Source organism: Bactrocera dorsalis, chromosome 1 (genome assembly GCF_023373825.1).
Source record: "Bactrocera dorsalis isolate Fly_Bdor chromosome 1, ASM2337382v1, whole genome shotgun sequence".
Classification (NCBI taxonomy): domain Eukaryota; kingdom Metazoa; phylum Arthropoda; class Insecta; order Diptera; family Tephritidae; genus Bactrocera; species Bactrocera dorsalis.
This window is the reverse complement of record NC_064303.1, coordinates 100,495,374-100,515,870: the sequence shown is the minus strand read 5'-3', so window position 1 is coordinate 100,515,870 and position 20,497 is coordinate 100,495,374. Positions and strand designations below refer to the sequence as shown.

General features: G+C 36.6%; 1 protein-coding gene across 1 annotated transcript in view; it reads left to right on the top strand.

Moving 5' to 3' along the window:
- The window catches only part of LOC105232038 (uncharacterized), a 55,365-nt gene extending 37,491 nt beyond the window's left edge, over positions 1-17,874 (top strand). The window contains exon 2 of the mRNA XM_049460968.1: positions 12,046-17,874. Coding sequence (XP_049316925.1) covers positions 13,949-16,987 — 3,039 coding nt within the window. The 5' untranslated portion in view covers positions 12,046-13,948 and the 3' untranslated portion in view covers positions 16,988-17,874. The remainder of the gene's footprint in view (positions 1-12,045) is intronic.
- Positions 17,875-20,497: the final 2,623 nt, after the last annotated feature.

Below are 20,497 nucleotides of genomic sequence, written 5' to 3'. Positions count from 1 at the left end.
GTTTAGCCTTTAAATTTATTTCTAGTTTTTACTTTTTTTTAATAAAAAAAATGGTGGCAACACTATAAAAATTAAATTTAAGATTTTCAGCCTATGTTTTATTAAATCATAATAAATTTTAAAATTTTTGAATCTTAAAAAGAAATTACATATGTACATATGTACATACTTCAAATAGGTGGCAACCTTGTATAAAAAAAATTTAACTTGTTAAGTGCTTTCCAGATCGATGAAATTTTAGTTGCAATTTTAACTTATTAGTTTTATAAATTTATTTGGTTTCTTGCCCTGAAAGAGTTGCCAGCTTATAAATTCCACAAACAAATTATACATGAAATCCAAAGTCTACTAATTTAAAGATATTGGGATAAAGTAAAAACTGAAAGAAAGATATATATATGGTATATTAGTATTGCGGGCATAAGTTTCGCTTTACTACGAATCATTTTTGAACATAAACCTATATATTAAATTTTCGGAAAAAATATATACATACTTAAATTGTATTTCATATCGAAGGAAATTAATATAATATCAAATTTACTTGTGTCCACATCCTCTCACAGCCCACAAACTTTTATCATTTGATCACTTAATCTTTAACACTGTCATTTTTCACCGAACATGTCCACTGTGCAGTGGCACCAACACTGATTTTCGCAATCTATCTTTCAACTTCCGCCTGCACAATTTCCACCCACAACCGAGATTATAATGGTGGAAATGGCAGCAGTAACATTAAAGCACTAAAACATACTGATACACAGACACATAAACACACACACAGTTCCTGATAAACTTATGTATATTTGTGCGCTAACGACAAATTATCTGCCAAAGGAAAAGCGAACTGCGAACAACAATAATCATAATTACAACAATGTCAAGACACTTCATCAGTTGCAGCCACTAAGTGTAGCATATATTCAACACCAACACTAATAAACAATATTAATGCCAGTCACCAGCCACAGCATATAGCGCTACCAGCAAACAATCAACCCACTTGCCGCTTCGCGTAATGCGTTTTTAACCCTGAACTCGCGTTGAATGACGAGCGCAAATCAGTTGCGCGAACACTTATGCTCCTATTATGCAGAAGCAGGCAGACACACGAACTTGTATTGTGGTGTAGGCTTACAGTCGTAGCACTTGCTAAGCACACACTCATAAGTATATATATACATGTATGTGTGAATGAAGCTGGCAGCGAATTGTTTGAGCAAAATCAATATTCTGTTCTTCGCAGACCGCCAAAGCACGTCACACACACACACACGCGTGCGCTAGCAATAAATAAATGCGCACTTTATACCCCTGCTGATAAGCAGTAGTGAGGCAAAGCAGCAGTTTAAGCGGAGCGATATATGATGCTATTATGCGCACCGAATTGATGCTATCAGCAACATGCCGCTAATATAATCACATCTACTTTGCGCACATGCTTCGTCTTCCACGTCTTACAGCCGCTGCTGGCCCCAGGCTATGCATGTTTCTGCGCCGCTGCCTCAATAACAGCAACAACAGCAGCAGCAACAGCAACGTCTGCTATCAATTCGCCAGATTCTTATGCTCGTGCTTACGTAAGAGTTTTGCCGATTTTTCTGCCTGATTGTTGTTTTCATTTTTTTTTTCGGCTCCTTCCAAACAACTTTTCCACTTGAATGGTGAACATTTCCAATCGGCGCTGTGGGGCTTCTATGCATAATTGTAGTGGTGCGTGGGGGGGCAAGGCAAATGCAATAATAAAACTTTTTTAGCAACATAACAGCCTTTGTTAGCATTTCATTTGCTTGGTTTATGAGCAATTCTAGTGAAATCCACACACACGCGCACACACAGCTGAGAGTGCGCGCTGAGACGAGTGGTTTGTAATGTGGCAGCGGTGAGCAATAAACGACAGCAATCTTTAGTCGCATTAGAATTTTATTTCCTCTATTTGTTTTTCTGCCCGTTTTCTTTATTCATGACGACAATCTAATTTCATTGTCTGCTCTTATAGGGAAAGCAGTAGGAAGAAGTAGTAAAATAGCGATAGTTGTTTGTTATGAAAAAAGAAATCTGCTGTGATATATCCCAAGGCATTCACTTTGGTAACAACTTACATAAGGCAATAACTACCGATAATGCTACTTTAGAAAGCTTGCCGAAATATGGTATATTGATTCGGCTTAGATGGTTCGATGTGAAAAAGAGGTGAGAATAACAGCTCATTCAGAATTCCAGAAACAACTAAATCGAGTTTTCTTTTTTTTTGGAAAAATATTTTCCAAAATGTTCTTAAGTTGAAAATTGACATTTTTCGCGGTGTTACAACAACATTTTTACTACCAGATTTAGAGTTATTTTGAAGCAGATCCTGAGAAGGTTTTTGTTCTCTGTATTCTGAGCAGAAGAAAGCCTATCTCCTTGAGGCCAAAAGGAAGAAAGACTAATGAGGTCAATATTAGGTGGGGCAATTCTTTTCAAGGAAGATGTAGTGGTCTCTTCATCAGGCGAACGTTTACGTTTGTAGAGAGGTTTTGGCTTCTCTTCTTGATCATTTAGGCTTTTGAATGATTGATGAAAAAAAAATATTAATAACAAATATGCATAGCGTTTACATAGGAAAAACTTACTAAAGATACTTTCTTCAATAGAATCCTTTTCACAGTTTACGCATGAGTCGTGTCAAGCTGTCGTGATATTTTTGTTGAGTATTGTTTGGCATTTCATCGTAGAAAGACTTACGCCCGAGCAACACTTACAAATCATTATCATCATTACTGGTTAAAATTAAACCGAAGAGACCACATCCAACCCGCAGTGAAGAAAATATAGCCGCCGTAGCTGAGAGTTTACACGAAGACCGTTGAAAGTCGATTCGGCGCTGTTCGCAGCAACTCGGACTGACGTATCAAACGACTGGGCGCATTTTACGTCGAGATCTTAAATTCGAAGCGTATGAAACGAAATACAGCTTGTATGAGAACTAAAGCTGCTCGACCTTCAATGGCGACGTTTTTGATCCAAATTTTGTTCAGCGATGGAACCGATTTGTGGCACAATGTGTACGTAAACAAGCAAATTTGCGACGAAGTGATTCAATATCTGCCATTTCATCTATAAAAAAACCGTTTGGTATAGTTTGTGGGCTGGTGGATACTTCTTCAAAAATAATGTCGGTGAGAACGTATCCGTCATCGCGCCATAACGAGCGACTATTGAATGCCTGAAATTGAAACTCGTGATCTTGGCGACATTTGGTTTCAACAAGTTGTCGATACTTCCCACACATGGCTTCAATCAATGGCTTGATTGAGAGAACATTTCGGTCAGCAGATAATTTCATGTTCTTGGTTGGTTGATTGGCCACCAAGATCGTGCAATATCACACTGATAAACTTTTTCCTGTGGGAATATGTAATGTCTAAAGTCAATGCGGACAATCCAGCTTCGATTCAGGTTTTGGAGCAAAACATCACGCGTGTCAATCGCCAGTTACCAGTCGAAATGCTCGAACGAGTCATCGATGGTTGGAATCAACGTATGAACCATTTGAGACGTGGACGCAGCCAAGAATTGAAAGAGATAATGTTTGAAAATTAATGCCAAAAAATATTCTTTCGAATGATAGTAAACTCCCCTCATTCAATTTGAAATTTCCGTGTTTTTTGTTCAAAAAGGTAGGGAACCTCGAAACGAAAAAAATTTCGAAAGTCTATGCAAAGAATTGTCCGCCATTAGCTATGAAAAGCACATCAAAAAGGTGCGCTTGGTCATTATTAAATAAATCACATACATTTACCCAGATTGATGTTCACATTTATTATACATAATTCTTGTTCTTCTGGTTAACATTTTTATATTTTCTATTATTATATTTCTCAGTATAGTTCCTCGGCATATATTTTGTATCAGTTAAAGGTATCATCGATTGCTTCCATTTCACCCGGTTGAACCTGAAAAAGTTTACATAAAATATCCAAAAACAAAAAGTCTATTTAATAGAGCACTGCAAACTGCTCATCCAAACACATACACAAATACGCAGCTACACCCAAAAACAACAAACTTCCTAGCACCACTGTGACACTATCATAGTTGCAAGCGAAAGTCTCCTCATCGGTGGCATCTGCTGCAAATGAGCTTCTAGTTGTTGAGCCAAACAAAATATTGTATAACAAAATCTTCGCCGCGCTGCTATCGATTTTATAAAACAAATATTTATTCATGTAGAGAATTTTTCTAATAATTAATGTCCTTGTTGAAAGCAATTTCGAAATAAAATTCAAATGTCAATTAGCGCTCGGCATTATTTGCTGCCTAGCTGTGGTTGTTGACAGGCGATTTAGATAAGCTGAATAAATTATGAAAATGAAAAATGTAGAATATTAAGCGATTTATTTACTTTTTATTTATTGCTAGAAAATATATTTATTTGTGAATTTAGCTTGCAAAAAAGGAGAAATATAAATAAAATCAATAAATCAAACGACTAACTAAGCAATATTCGAAAAGAGGTTATATGCGCTCTCTCATATATACATACATATATGTACATATGTGTAACCGTACTGTATCATACTTATGTACATAGGGTATAATTTTAGAAATAATATGTAGATAGCCTATAAAATATATATATAAGCAATCAGCATGACGAGTTGAGTGAATTTAGCTCTGTCCGTTTGTCTTTATAAACCTTAGTTTTACAGATATCGCTCTGAAATTTTGCACACGTTCTTTACTTGTCGTAAAGTTGCTTACTTATAGAAACAGCTAATATCGGACCACTATAACGTATAGCTGCCATATAAACTGAATGATAGGAATTAAGCGCTTGTTTGGAAAACTTTGTTGGTGGAAGGGATATCTTCATGAAATTTGGCATGGATTAATAGCTAAAACCGTAGTGTAATTTATGGGAAAATTGTTCATTTTGAGTCACTATAGCATATAGCTGCCATATAAACCGATCGATGAAAATTAAATTCTTGTATGGAAAACTTTTTCATTTGACAAGATATCTTCACGAAATTTGACAAATATTATTGAATAAGGCATTGAAAAAATCTCCGAAAATATTGTTCAGATCGGGTTACTAAAGAATATAGCTGCCATACAAACTAAACATTCTATATAAAGTGCTTAAATGAAAGGTTTATCAATTGTGAATGGTGCTCTAGCTTTGCTCCAAGCGAAGTTCAAATTTTTTCTTGTTTTTAATCACCTTCTATCCCTTACACCTCGAACAAAACACCCTTTATCTGCACCGGCTATACATGTGCAAATGATACACGAATATTTGCCTAAATCGTCGTGTAATGCGCACAAACAATGAGCGCTAAGCCGACAAGTTAGAATGGCTGCCACTGTTAATCAGCTTGCCGCCAGCTTGATATGGGTGTGGCGTATTGCCCACCACCCACTCAGCCTTTGTAGCAAAGCAGTGCTGTCAATAACAAATAATATGCCCTTCTCAAAGTATGTGCGTGTGTTTGTGAGCGCTTTTGTTTTCGCCTTCGCGTGTGCTTTATCCCTTTTGGTTTATTTGATTTGCTCGGCAAGGCTTTCATTGTGCGGCTGTCTCTCCGCATCTCGCTAGCAACGTTCAAACAATACTCCTTATTTTAGTCTTACCACAAAGTTTGGTTTTGGCTGCTGCGTCGTTGGTCTTCATTCCCTTTGTTGTAAGCATAAATGTTGCTGCTGCTGCTGGTGTCACTGCGGTCGCTGCCTTACACTTGGTCTGCGCTGCGCGGTCGCTTGTCATTTCTGGCAGTTTTACTTAATTTTAATACGATTTCGACACAATGTCTTCGGGTAGGGTTTCGCTCATGCTTCTTTCTTAGCGTTTTAGTGGCCTTTGAGTTGACTACTTTTGTCTGCCGTTGTAGTTTGTGGTATTAGCCCTTTTTGGTGGTAGTTCTGGGTATATATAGTAGATAGAGTTATTGGTTTTCTATTTAGCTCCCTTATTTGACTTGTTTGTAGTTAATTGATTCCAGGTATTTTGTATTATTTAGCGTAATATAAGCTATTTGGTTGCTTAGTTGAAGTCGCAGCAATTTAAATTGTGGCTGCCAGTATTTTCACGCTTTGAAGCTGTGACTTTGTGAAAAGAAATGCGTAATTTTGAAGTACTTCAAAGTAGCATTGATGAGTTTTGACTTTGTTCTGTCTGTTTCTGGGCTATTTAAGTCTCCATTAATCAGTTTCAATAATAATTAAGAACTAATACAATATTAGTTTGAACTTACGAATCGTGATTTTCTTCTAGGTCACTCCTAGGGCTTCTTAAGTCTCTATTAATTAGTTTCAATAATAATTACGCAGGCTTAAAATAGCTTTGGTTTGATATTTATGCATAAATACTTTCGACTTATAAAGGTCGCTCAGCTACTTAAATTCGTAGTATGAGTTTAGGAGCACTAAAAATTTTGCTTGAGTTTGTCATAGCTGTAATGGACATAAATAGAAGTTTTGAGAACGATTTTTTTTTTATTTTTATCATAAGATTTAAATATTTTATACAAAATTTTATATAAATACTTTTTTTTTAATTTTTTATTTTTATTTTTTTTTCTATTTTTCATAAGATTCAAATATTTTATATACAAAATTTTATACATATGTAAATATTTTTTTTTATATTTTTTTTTATCCGTTTTATGTAAAAATATTTCAATTCAAAACGCAAAATTTACTGATTATATTATGATTCTAAAGCTTATTATATTTTTTAATATATTAATTTTTTTCCCAAGCAGCGCTGCGGGCATGGAGAATCGAAGATTTAAATTTAATGCGCTTACACTCGAACATAAGCAGCGTTGCTCAAAAGCACTTCCATTTCCACCGCTCGCATATATATACAAGCATCTAATTTTTGAAAAACACAAAAGAAAAGAAAAAACAAAAACAAAAAAATCAAAAATAAGAAATTTATTCCACACTTATTTGCTAAGCTCTTGGTTTATATTTTTTATTTCACTTCCTATTTTTTGTTTCTCTAAAAATATAAAAGAAAAACACCAGCAAACATAGCATGCATTCAACGAAATCATACATTTTCCTTTCACTTCCAAACTCTGTACTCTAAATAAATGATTGCTGTTTCTGCTGTTGTTGCATTTTCTGTTTGGCGCTGGCAAAGCAAAAAGTTTCCTTAATTTATTCATGCTTGCCTACACACACATGCTTGTATGCTTGTGTTTGTGTGTGCGTTGGTTGCTAGTGCTTTTATGTGTGTGATCTTTTTCCTGCTGTTTGCTTTGTTGCTTAATGCTTAGACTGATTACAAGCTATTATTTTGAAAGTAGATATAATTTAGCACACATTTATCTCACACATACGACGCCTCACATCGAATTTATTTCGTATCTAAAGCGTTAAAGTAATTGCTTAACTAATAGCGTGGGGTGCAACAGCAAAGTGTTATGTGTGGAGGAGCCTTGTTCGCAAACATTGTTGGAAACATTTTTCTTGCTTAGAGAAGTATATTTTAGAAAAATTTTTAGCTCTGCATTTTATACAGCTAAAAAATGTTGTTTTTATTGTTAAAACCTTTGAACTGCTTTCAAGCTTAGATGTATGTAACCTGTCTAGATTGAGCTTGACTCATCGAATATATAAATTATCAGTATTATTTCACATTCATCTTAGTATCAAAGTTGGAAACGATTATCAGTGCTTTCACAATTACTTATTTTGACGAATTTCTTGCTCAAAGCAGAGTTAATTTAATGGACTATATACACTTAAGAGCTATATTGAGTCAGGTAGTCTATCTAAACTGCACGCAGAAACCGAATAGATACATGTTTTTAGATTTATTTTTGCTTTGTTTTACATATTTTTCTTCGATTTATTTTCCGTAGAAATATTAAATATCAAATCTGTATAACATTCCACAATTTAAACTAGCGTTGGCTAATGAATCGTTATGTTACGTATACGCCCCACACTCTACCAAGCTAAAGTGAAGTTTTGTGAGGAGAAACTGACGGTATGCTTAAGAAAATTTTTGGACCTGTAAAATAAAATAAAATAAAATAGAGGAGGGAAATAGGTTAAATTCTGTTGTCCGGAAAATATCATACCCTTCACGGTTACTAAGATTTCTTACAACAATTTAAATTGGTCATTTTATATGGCAGTTATTAGCTATAGTGACTCGATCTGAACAATTTCTTCGTAGAATGTAGCGTTGCTTTGGGCAATAACTCATAGAAAATTTTGTGAAAATATCTCGCCAAATTAAAAAGTTTTTCATAGAAGAAATTGATGCCGATAGTTCAGTTTGTATGACAGCTATGTGATATAGTGATCAGATCTAAAACAAAATTCCGGAGATACTTGCGTTGCTTTGGATAGTAAGCTCTACCAAATTTGATAAAGATATCTCGATAAGTGAACAAGTTTTTCATATAAGCACTTAATTTTTGGTAGATGAGTTTATATGGGAGCTATATGTTCTAGTCGTCCAATGTAAACAATTCCTCCGTAGAGTCCACCATTGGTTCAGGTAAAAATGCATATTAAATGTCTATAAGATATCTCGTCAAATAAAAAAGTTTTTCATACAATCACTTTCTTTTGATAAATCAGTTTGTATGACAGCTATGTGCTACAGTCGCCCGATATCGGCGGTTTCGTCATATGAGTAGCTCCTTGGGGAGAAACGGACGCGTGCAGAATTTCAGACGGATATACAGACAGACGGAAGGACGGTTTGGCTAAGCTCATCATGTTTATCAGTTACAAACAAATTATTATTACATAAAATATTTTCTAATCTCCGATGTCACCGTTCTGTGTCTTCCAAACTTCGAGGCAACTTAACTTACCCTATTCTGAATATATGTGGTTTTTATATATGTATGTATATCTCAAATATATCGCTGAGAAGATTAACTAATGAAATATTAGGTTACGTATACGCCCCAACATCTACAAGGTTATGTGAAGTTTCTGACCAGAAAATAACAGTTTAGATTTGGAAAGTTTGAAATTTGTTTTCTAAAAAAAGTATGTTAATTTAAATTTCTTAATGGCAAACCAACTTTTTCCTAGAGGCCTTTAAGATACCTGAAAAATTTACCCCATTTTATACAAACAATTTTTTGCTGTTTGTAGGAGCTCAATGCAGCTAATATGCAGCAGTGTGTGTTTGTGAGCAGGTTAGGCTACCGACAACACCTTTTGTTTTATATTCAAAACAATAGAGCAGGCTGCTTGGCTAAACAAAGCACTAAAGTACAATAGATCCAGCTGCCTATGCATGGATATATGTTCTTTTATACTTGTATAAAGATATATATACATGCATATATATACATATATAAATACATATATATTCATATATATATATATTCTCAGAGCATTTGTTTGCATTTGCAGCCATTATTTTGTGTAACTTTCGCTTTTGTTATTAAACGCCGGTAGGTGCAGGCATGTGTACTCGCAGCCGCCTATTTCAGCTTTGAATTACTGTACTTTATTACCTCTTCCTGCCGGCGCACGTACACACATAAATAAATGAATCCATTCGCACGATTACGGCGTTGCCACTGAAAGCAGTGTGTTTTGCTTTGTCTAGCAGCGGCGATTGTCTGCTCAGCAGTGAGATATATAGCTGTCATTTTAAAATATGCTCTTGGCAATGCTGTTTGGACTCACTCCCTTACCCCTTTAGGCCATTGCCAGTATGCGCGCCACTCGAACTGATTTCAGCACTTACACTTTGATTGTGTTTGTGTGTGTGTGCTTCAGCTTTTCCATGCGTTTAGCTTAATTTTGCGTAATTTATATTTTATGCCTTTAAGTATCTTCCCAACAAGATGTTACATGATTTATTGTTGGCTTTGTTATTGCGTTTACTGCCGTTGCGTTGGCCGTTTTTATTCATGCCTACTGCCATCGGTTTGTGTACATGCATTGTTATTGTTATTATTCTTGTTGTTTGCCAGTTATTGCCAGCATGCAGGTCTACGCAAAAAGTGGAAGGTGGCAAATATGATAAAGTGGATATAATCAAGTTTAATTTACTTGCTCGACGCTTTGCTGCTGCTCGAGGTAAATAAGCTTACAATTTGCTTGTCTTTCTACTTCCGCAGCGTTGCATGTGTCCTTTATATAATTGTATGTGTGTGTAGTGAGCGTGCCTGTATTTAGTAGCACAGAGAGTTGTTTGTTAACTCCATTAATTTTAATAGCCGAAAGCAGTATGCAACGTGGCAAGTTTACCTGGCGGCAATAGCCGAAATTAGTGGCAATAGACCAACGTTTAATTTAATGAAGCCAATGTCATAGACTTTAAATACGTAATCGAAACCGAAAGGTAAAGATTTGGTTATTTGAAGATCTTCGCTTAATGAATGTCTTAGGAAGTTCACTTTTGTATACCAGTCAATTTATTATTAGCATAGTTTTGGCTCTCTCGATAAATCTTAATTCGCACTCTGCCAAAAACCACGCCATTTTAATTTTAGTTATAATTTTAATTTTAATTTTATTTTTGATTTTTTTTTTAATTCTTTAATTTTTCATTTTATTTTGTTAATGATTTTTAATTTTATTTTTAATTTTAATTTTTAATTCATAATTTTTACTTTTAATTTTTATTTTAATTTTAATAATTATTTTAATTAATTTTAATTATAATTTTAATTTTAATCTTAATTTTAATTTTATTATTAATTTTAATTAATTTTCATTTTAATTTTACTTTCAATTGAAATTTCAATTTAAGTTTTATATTTAATTTCAATTTTAGTATAAACTTTAATTTTACTTTCAATTGAAATTTTAATTTTAATTTTAATTTTATTTTTGATTTTTTTTTTTAATTCTTTAATTTTTCATTTTATTAATATGATTTTTAAAATATACTAAGTTTAATTTTTTTCATTAAGACTTTAACTTTAAATTTTCTTTTAGTTCTTATTTCAATTTTGACTTTTATGTTGTTTTATTTTTAAAGTTAATTTTAATTTTACCTTTTATTTTAATTTTACTTGTAATTTTAATATTTTTTACCATTTTAATTTTTAATTATATTAATTTAATTTTAATTTAACTGTTAATTTGTAACCTAATATTTATAATATAATATTTATTTATAATTTTATCTTTAACTTTAATTTTAATTATAGTTTTAATTGAAATTTTAATTTTAGCATTAACTTAATTTTAAATTAAATTATTATTTTTTTTTATTTTTTATTAAATTTTAATTGGGATTATTTATTTTAATTTTATTAAAATTTTTATTTTAATTTTTTTTTTAGTTTAGTTTTAATCTTAATTTTAATTTTAATTAATTTTAATATTAATTTTATTTAATTTTTTTACTTTTAATTTTAATTTTTATTTTAGTTTAGTTTTAATCTTAATTTTAATTTTAATTAATTTTAATTAAAATTTTTATTTTAGTTTAGTTTTAATCTTAATTAATATTAATATTAATTATAATTTTAATCTTAATTTTAATTTTATTATTAATTTTAATTAATTTTCATTTTAATTTTACTTTCAATTGAAATTTCAATTTTTACTTTAATTTTAATTTTGATTTCAAATTTAATTTTATTTTATTTTATTTTATTTTAATATATTAAATAGTTTTTTTAATTTTAAATTAATTTTAATACTAATTTTATTTTAATTAAATTTTTAGTTTGACTTTAATTTCATTTTTATTTAATTTTAATTTATTTATTTGATTTTAATTTTAGCTTTAGTTCTGTTGTCTTTTTGTTTAAAATGTAATTTTAAAATTAAGTATAATTTTAATTTATTTTTAATTTGTGGCTTTAATTATTTTCTATTTTAGTTTTAAACTTGTTTTTTGTCTCAACATTAATTTTTAGTGCCTCTCGGCTCAATTAATGGTTATAGTGAAGTAGCGCCTGCTGCTGAATTGTTATGTTACGTATACGCCCCTGCACTTGCAAGGTGAAGTAAAGTATTTTGTAAATATTTTTAAGCTAAAAACATATCGCTCCTACTCTCAGGCCATACGAGTTAATTAATTTTTTCCGCTTTTCCTTTTCATTGCAGAAATCAGCAAAGGCAAATCAGCCGCAGGCAACAAATGTACGCTGCATTGATTTTTTCACTGCAATCGTTAAAGTGATGACTTGAGAGAACAGAACATAAACAACTGGTAACTTAATCGCTTCATTCTGCTTAAGCGTCACAAGCAGCATGTTTACGTAGTATGTGAAAGTGTAAAGCTGCTACAAACGAACGGGCAAACCAAAGCAACCACAAAGCCAACTGACGCCGCCAGCGCACAGCGCTGATTGTGCGACAGCAACATACCAGGCAAACATAGAGCAAGTAAACAACGAAGCTGAGCAGAAATAAGAAATAAATGCAAAAAAATGAAACATAGTTGCCGACGCCAAAGCCAGAGTTAGTGCACAACAATAACAAGGCCGATATAAATCGGTCAGCAACAGTAAACAGTGGACCTGTGCTGGAGCTGTGTGTGGGCAGAAAGCCGGAAGCACAGCACTTGAAGTCAACTATAAATAAAAAAGCGCATATACTACAACAAAAATAGCACAAACAAGAAAAAAATTATAATAAAGCCAAAGGCACACACACAGCGCCTTCAAGAACAATCAATTGTTGTAGCAAAATAGCGGTGTGTCTATGCTGCTGTAGCTGCGGCTCGGCTGTTGTTGACAGTGACAGTGAATAAGAAAGACGCACAAATAAAGTGGCATACATAAAGTAGAAGACACAATAAAGTGCGGATAAAGCATCTAATATCTACAACAGACAACAACAGCACAGGAAATATATGGAAATACGACAAGCGCTGGCTTTATGCTGACAGCAAAAGAAATTAACACAAAAGACTGAGCGAATCAAGGAAAGCAGCGGCGCTGGGGGGCGCACAATAGCGGTTGTTTACCGGGGAGCGTAGTGCAGTAGGCACAGCAGCGACACAAAGCAGTCTCTACATAAATCTCTACATAAAGCGCACAGCGCTCAGGCGAGTATATTACACTCTCCGGCCTTTGGTTATGACGCGCGTTTGTCAAATGAATCAATTTACATGCTAAAAGTGTCGCTGGACAAAGTGCAAAGCAGCAAAAATAAAGCGGAGGCAAGCCGGAAGAGAAGCGACATAAAACTGTCGACATTGTCGAAGCTCGTCCATTTGTAGGTCACTCACAAATGCCCACAAGCAGGAATACCAGATTTTGATTATCAACCTAATTTGAACACCAGCCAGACAGACAACGTGCCTGACGTAAATGTGATTAGACTTGAGCGCGCTGAATGGTCGACGGCAAAGTGGCAGCATAAAAGAACGCAACAAAAGCTATTGACGCGGCAAGTAATGGCGATCACGATTAGTAATTTGACAGTTTAAATGAACTGAAGGCACGCAGACAGCAACGAAGTAGCGGCATTTGAGGGAATAAATGACAAAAACTTAAATAAAAAAAAATTCAAAACTGTCACTGAGCGCTGCCAAGTGGAGTGGGAGAGTATTATTGTCGAATACCATTAGACAACGGGCCGATATTTATGCACTTACGCAGACAAGTGCTAAGAAGACTTGAGCCATGCCTTTAATGTATGACTTTAGAGTATGAGAGAAAGAAGCAAAAATATTACAAAAAAAAATAGAATTACAACAAAAATAGAATTACAACAAAAAATAAAAAATTACAACAAAAATAAAATTACAACATAAATCTTAGAACACACCACGACTGGTACGAAATTTGAAAGCTTAGTGGTGAAAAACGCATACGACCCATTTCCATAGCATACATTTAGGAGCAGACGAAATAAAGCGAAATGCACACCAATACACGCACTTGCTGACACTACACACATACACACACTAACGGCTACATACCGCAAGGCGCGCATACATGCACGTACACAGCTAGCGTCTCAAGCGAGTGCACGTAATATTAGCAACAACAACAATACAATGCGCCAACAATCAACTGCCCGCCTCTTACTGCCCATCACGCTGCTCGTGTTGGCCAATTTCCGCCTTACACTCACCTGCCCCGCCGAAGTGTGCGCCTGCAAGTGGAAGGGTGGCAAGCAGACGGTCGAGTGCGGCGGCAAGGAGCTGCCGAACATACCCGAGGGCATGGATCCCGGCACGCAAGTGTTGAACTTCTCGGGCAATAGTCTGCAAGTGCTGCAAAGTGAACGCTTTCTACGCATGGATTTGCTGAATCTACAGAAAATCTTTCTATCACGCAATCAGCTGATACGCATACATGAGAAAGCCTTTCGCGGCCTGACCAATCTCGTGGAGTTGGATTTGTCGGATAATTCGCTGCAGAATGTACCCACCGAGACGTTTCAAGACTACAGTTCGCTGATGCGCCTCTCGCTAAGCGGCAATCCCATACGCGAGCTGAAGATGTCGGCCTTCCGACATCTCTCCTTTCTGACAACGCTCGAGCTGAGCAACTGCCAGATTGAACGTATCGAGAATGAGGCCTTCATTGGCATGGACAATCTGGAGTGGTTGCGTTTGGATGGCAATCGCATCGGTTTCATACAGGGTCAGCACATACTGCCCAAATCGCTGCATGGCATCAGTTTGCAGAGCAATCGCTGGATGTGTGACTGCCGTTTATTGGATCTGCATATGTGGCTCAATAACTATGTGACGCCGCAGGTCGAGGAACCCAAGTGCGTGGAGCCGCCGCGACTGAAAGGGCAGGCCATCAAGACGCTGAAGAAGGATGAGCTGGCTTGCCTACCAGAGGTCACACCCTCATCGACATACACGGAAATCTCGGAGGGCCGTAATATGTCGATAATGTGCGTGGTGCGTGCCATACCGGAGCCGCAAGTTTTGTGGCTGTTTAACGGTCAAGTGATGACTAACGACAGTCTAATTGATAATCTACATATGTACTACTATATTGATGAGACGGGCAGCGCGGAGGAGAAGCGCAGCGAGATTTTCATCTATAATGTAGGACCCGAGGATAACGGCACTTTTTCGTGTGTGGGCAAGAATGTGGCGGGCATAACTTTCAGCAACTACACGCTGCGCGTTATCATCAAAGAACCGCCTGTGGTGAATGAGGTGTCCTTTCCACGCGACTACATGAACTATATCATCGCCAGCAGCACGGGCGCTGGCGTCATATTTGTGGTACTGCTCTGCACGATAGTGATTAAGTGCAAACAGCGCCAGCCGAACAAGCGCAAGAAGTGTGCCAATGGCGGCTCGGTTACCAATGTGGTTGGCGGTGGCGCACACGCTACAGATAGCAGCGGCAACGAGACGGGTTTGATGAAATGCTCGTCCATACTCAATGATGGCGACTCACTAAACGGCGGCGCGGGATTGTTGATGGCTGAGGGCATGACGCCCACCAAGTTGTGTAAAGAAAATGGCGGCGTCATTATGGGCGGCCAAATGCAACAGAACTTACTGCTATATGCGCCCGCGCACTACCAACAGCAAACACCCAGCAGCGCGGTGATGGGCGATGGCGGCCAGACGCTGCAGTTGAGCGTTAGCATGGCTAGTGCGAGCGGTACGCCGCCGCCAATGTTAGTTGGCAATGCGGTCAGCTACTGTTCGCCGCCTTCATCGGTGCGCAATTACGCGGAGAAAAATCCAGATTTGGTTAATGACGCCGAGAGCGTTAATCATGGCAAGCTGAAAACAGCGGCGTCCTTAGACGCAGACTACGATGCGGCCAGTGACTGTTCGGGGCCGTGCAGCATACAGGGTATGTCGACGACGCCGGTGCAATTCGACAATTGCTACCAACTGGCACCACAGTACGGCTCACAGATTATACGGCCGGCAAACATGCAGTTGAATGCTGCTGCAGCAGCACGCTTCGGCGCCATGACGACATTGCCGCGTGGCATGCAATTGAAGACCGTAATGAACAGCTTGAGCGCCGCACCGGCGCCACAACACCAAGTGGACGTGCACTTGAACCCAGTGTGCTTCCTGGGTCAGGATGGCTTTGCTTATGATTATAGCAACGCGCACTTGCAACAGTCGGCGCCTGCACCACCTTCGCATCATCACCTACAGCTGCAGCCGCAACATTCATTGGGCGCCGAACCCTCTCACGCACAACACATGCAACAGCAAAACTTCTACCGCACTCTGCCACACAACCGCGCGCACAAGCAGCAACAATTCGCCGCGTCCGCTGCGAATCCGGGCATGCGTTACAGCCTCGAGGCGGAGTTCTTACAGCGCTCCGGCACACCAACCTACGACAAGTATATGCCCAATGTGCGCTTCACTGCCGAGGGCTACCCACAAACACAACAACAGCATATAGTGCAGTACCCATCGCCGCCGGAGGGCTACAAGAGCAGCCAAAGCCCCGCGCCCAGCCTGCATGACGGCGGCGCGGTAAGTGGCGCGGGTGGCGTCGCTTCCACAATTTCAAATGCCACATTTCAACAGTGGCCACCTTGTTTGCCCGGCTATCATGTGCAGGCCATACGCTATCCACCGACCATTGTCGGCGTATTAAGTCCACAGGCGCATATGCAACAACAGCAACAACAACAGCAGCAGCATATGCTGCAACAGCAACATAAGTCGACGCCAACAGTTGTGCTAACACCAAATGGACCAACAAATCAAACACAAGTGCCCACATCAATAACAACAACCGCGGTCACGACTAAGGCCACAGCGAGCACCATCACGGGCGGCACGACGTCCGCGTCGACCGTCGCCAAACGTTGTGCAGCCGCGCAGGCTGATGCCTCCACCATACCCGAATGCGATGAGAACGACGTTTCACCCACCACATCGACAGCGGCCAGCAGCAGTAATGACGGCAGCAGCAGCAGCGCCACCACAGTAACCATATCTGCAAGCAACACGACGGCAACCACGGCGGCCACAGCGACTGCCACCGAAGAATCCTCAAAGCTGCGGCATTTAAACGGCCCCTTGGCGGATAGCCCAGACGAAGGCTATGTGGGCGATTCGCACGAAGGCTCCGACATATGACGACGCGGCGCTAATGGCAGCTGCGCGAACGCACACGGTAAGGCGGGCGGCAGCGGTTGTAGTGCGGTCAAAATGGACGACTCAGTGGCATTGTAGAGTGGGCACAGCCATAAGCATGTGCTGTGTGAGTAGCTGGACAATTAAATTGTGTGTGAATGCATACACATTTATGTACATACGTGCTTGCTTCAGCTTCACGCGGTGTAATTAGGTGTGAAGTGAAGGTGGTCAAGTTCTATCGGCTGAGCTGTTTGGTTCATTGCTTGCATATTATTTGACAATTAGAAACCCGGTAATAATAAAGTGTACATTAAGACATCCATTAACATCTCAATAAAACTTATGAAAACATTGATTATCAGCTAGTCTTATGCAGCGCAGAATCTACTAATCATACCCTTGGTCCTCACAAAATGTTCCGCCACCACTCTACTACTTCAACTGCTGCCATCTCTAGCAAGCTTAGCTAAAAATCGTTGAAATAAAGGAGGAGTAAAAGCAAAAAGTATCCAAAGTATCTCATCACCTCCCGACTGCTCTCATTTACCCATAAATAGAAGTTCTTACATATTTTTTTGTTTTTCATTGTTACTCTTACTCATTTTCTCTTACTTGCGTTTCGTTCTTCGTGGCCAGTCAAGCGTTAAATTAAACGACAGCTTTATATTTTTTCCATTTCGATACCTGTCGCAAGCTCTCATTGTGTCCGTATGCTGGACGTTTTCGCTAGCAATAACAGCTTTTATTGATTTCAATTAAGAGCACACACAGAGTACGCCGCGCCAGTTACAGAACAAAAAGGTTGCCAGAAAGCAAAAAAATCTGTAATTTTTTCCAAGAAAATTTTTTAATTTTTTTTTAATTAGTTGTCAGAAGCTTTTAAACATATTCTTGTGTTGGTTTTGCTTTTGTAGCTGACAGCTGGCATGATTTTCTAGTATTGAAAAATTTTGTACAATTGGTAAAAACATGGGAATTTTCTTTGCTATACTCGTATAAGTCAGGAAAAGCCTAAAAGTCACATTTATTGAATATTTTGTATTAAAAAAATTTTAATCAGGTGGCATCCCTTAAAAATAGTCATTTTTCAATAACGTTCTATTAAAAGTTTTCTGCTTTTAATTATTAAAAAAAATATTTCTAATCAGGTGGCAACCTTTACTAACATTAAATTTTGCAAACACGTGCAACTTTTGCTGCTAACAATTTAAAAAAAAATTGCAGACATTCAGTTTACAATTTCTTGTTCTAAATTATCAAAAAATATAAATCAATAATTAAGTGGCAACTCTTAACATTAAATTTGCAAAAACTTGGCAATTTTCCTTGCTATATAAGTGAAAACGAGGCCTGAAACCAACAATCTGTTGAAAAAATTTTATTACAAATCATTTTTTTTCAGGTGGCATCTCTTAAGATACTTTGTTTAATAATGTTTAATTGAAAATTTTTTGTTTTAAACTTAAAATAAAATTGTATTCAGGTGGCAACTCTTACCAAAAATAATTTTTTAATAACAAACAGCCATTGTATTGAACGTTTTTCATTTTAAATAAAAAAAAATTATGATCAGGTGGCAACCCTCAACAATAATAATGGTATAAATAATATTCTCAAAATTGTTCGATATATTTTTCAGACATAATTATTTTAACACATAATTTTTTCTTACATTAATAACAGGTAGCAACCTTGTTAAAAAAATTTTCGTAACAAAACTTTCCAAATTTTAAAGAAAATTATAGTTAATTATTAAAAACAGTGAATAATTTTCCCACTTTAAATACATTTCTTTTTTTAATAATATGGTGGCAACTCTTAACAACAATCATTTTGCAATAACGTGCAACTTTTGTCGCTACATAATTTGGAAATATGCCACAAATTCTATTGAAAATTTTTTTTTAATAAAAAAAAATATTTATGATCAGGTGGCAACTATTAATAACAATAATATATAAGTAACTTTTTCTGCTAAATAAATTGGAAGAAGGCAAACAAACAGATATTTCATTTAAAATTTTTCATTTTGAACTACAAAGAAATTACATATAATACAATCAGGTGGCAACTCCTAATAACAAGAATTTTGATAATAATATTAAAAATTCAAAGGGATATATGTATATGTACATATATACATTTTTGCATACGTAGCTTTTTCTTATATTAAAAACATAAGGCAACACGCTATGAAAATAAAAAGCTAACTAAATTTAAAGTGAATTTTGAGCTACTAATTTCTCAATAAATTGATTTGCTAGTGAGTAACATGAAATTTAATTGCTAATGAAAATTTTTTCGTTTCAAATTTAGTATTGCCATATTTTTAAATAAACCAAAATTTAAAAATTAAAAAAAAATATATACATATACTATATATTTTGCTGGCATGAAACCTCGCCTTTAAGAAAACATATTTTTATCTCTACCTGACTTTAAACTACGCCGTGTTTTCTTATATAATAAATATTTTTGCAACAGCCACCTCTTGAGTTACCCAACTTCATACAACTTTTACCATTAAAGTCATTTTCATTAGTTCAGAGCTTCGTTTCGTTTAGTTCATTTTCCTTTCCAATGAATTGTATTATCTTCCCAAGATGCTATGACCTACTATTAGCCCTGCCTTTTCCGTTTAACCCAATTCAAAGCCTCCGGCCTAACTTGAATCAAATAAAGTGGTGAAATCACAATTCTGGTCACCCTATTCACTATTCAAAGCAAACAATAAAAAAAAACTTTTCTCAACGCGCGCACCAATGAAGAAAGCGCGAACAACGAGCGCAAATTTCTTTAAATCATTTTTCTTAAATGAAAACAAAAGATTTTGTTTCACAACTTGCCTTTATGCGCTGCCACTTCCTAGAATTTATGTGCACGTGCCTTTCATTCAGCTTCCATTCATTTATATACTACAATATTAGCTGCGCATCCCGCCATTTACATTTCAACTTGACTTTTTTGACTTATTTGGCATGCGATTTTATTCCAGTTGATGTAATTGAAAAAGTTTTCATTTCATTTAACTTTGTCCCATTCTTTGAAGTCCTGCACCCAACTCACTGTGAAAAGTTTAAGGTGTGCGCAATGAGAGCTTTCTTGCTGCTGGGGTCCTGTTTGGCGGGTAAACTCCTTGATAGTATGGCAAACTAGGCAACGAGGTAGATAGAATTTCATTTAGACAGGCATACCATTCAAACCATAAGCCTTTGGTATTCGGCGCAACTTCTCAACAATTGATTTGTAGGCCAAATGCGCTTTTGTTCGGCTATGTACTGAGCGACGCAGGCTAAAGGTGCCAGAAATGCTTCAATACTGGGCGCTACTAAAGCATCAATCTGGAACGCAGAGTGCAAGGTGTGCCGCGTTCGAAGAAACAACACTTCGCTTCCACTTTGTTTCAGTAAAGTGAACACTAAAGCGCAGGCAAGAGAGAGAGAGGGAGTGGAAAAGTAAGAAAAGAGGCTGCTTCAAGCGCCAGTATGAGCGAACAGACAGCAGCTGCAG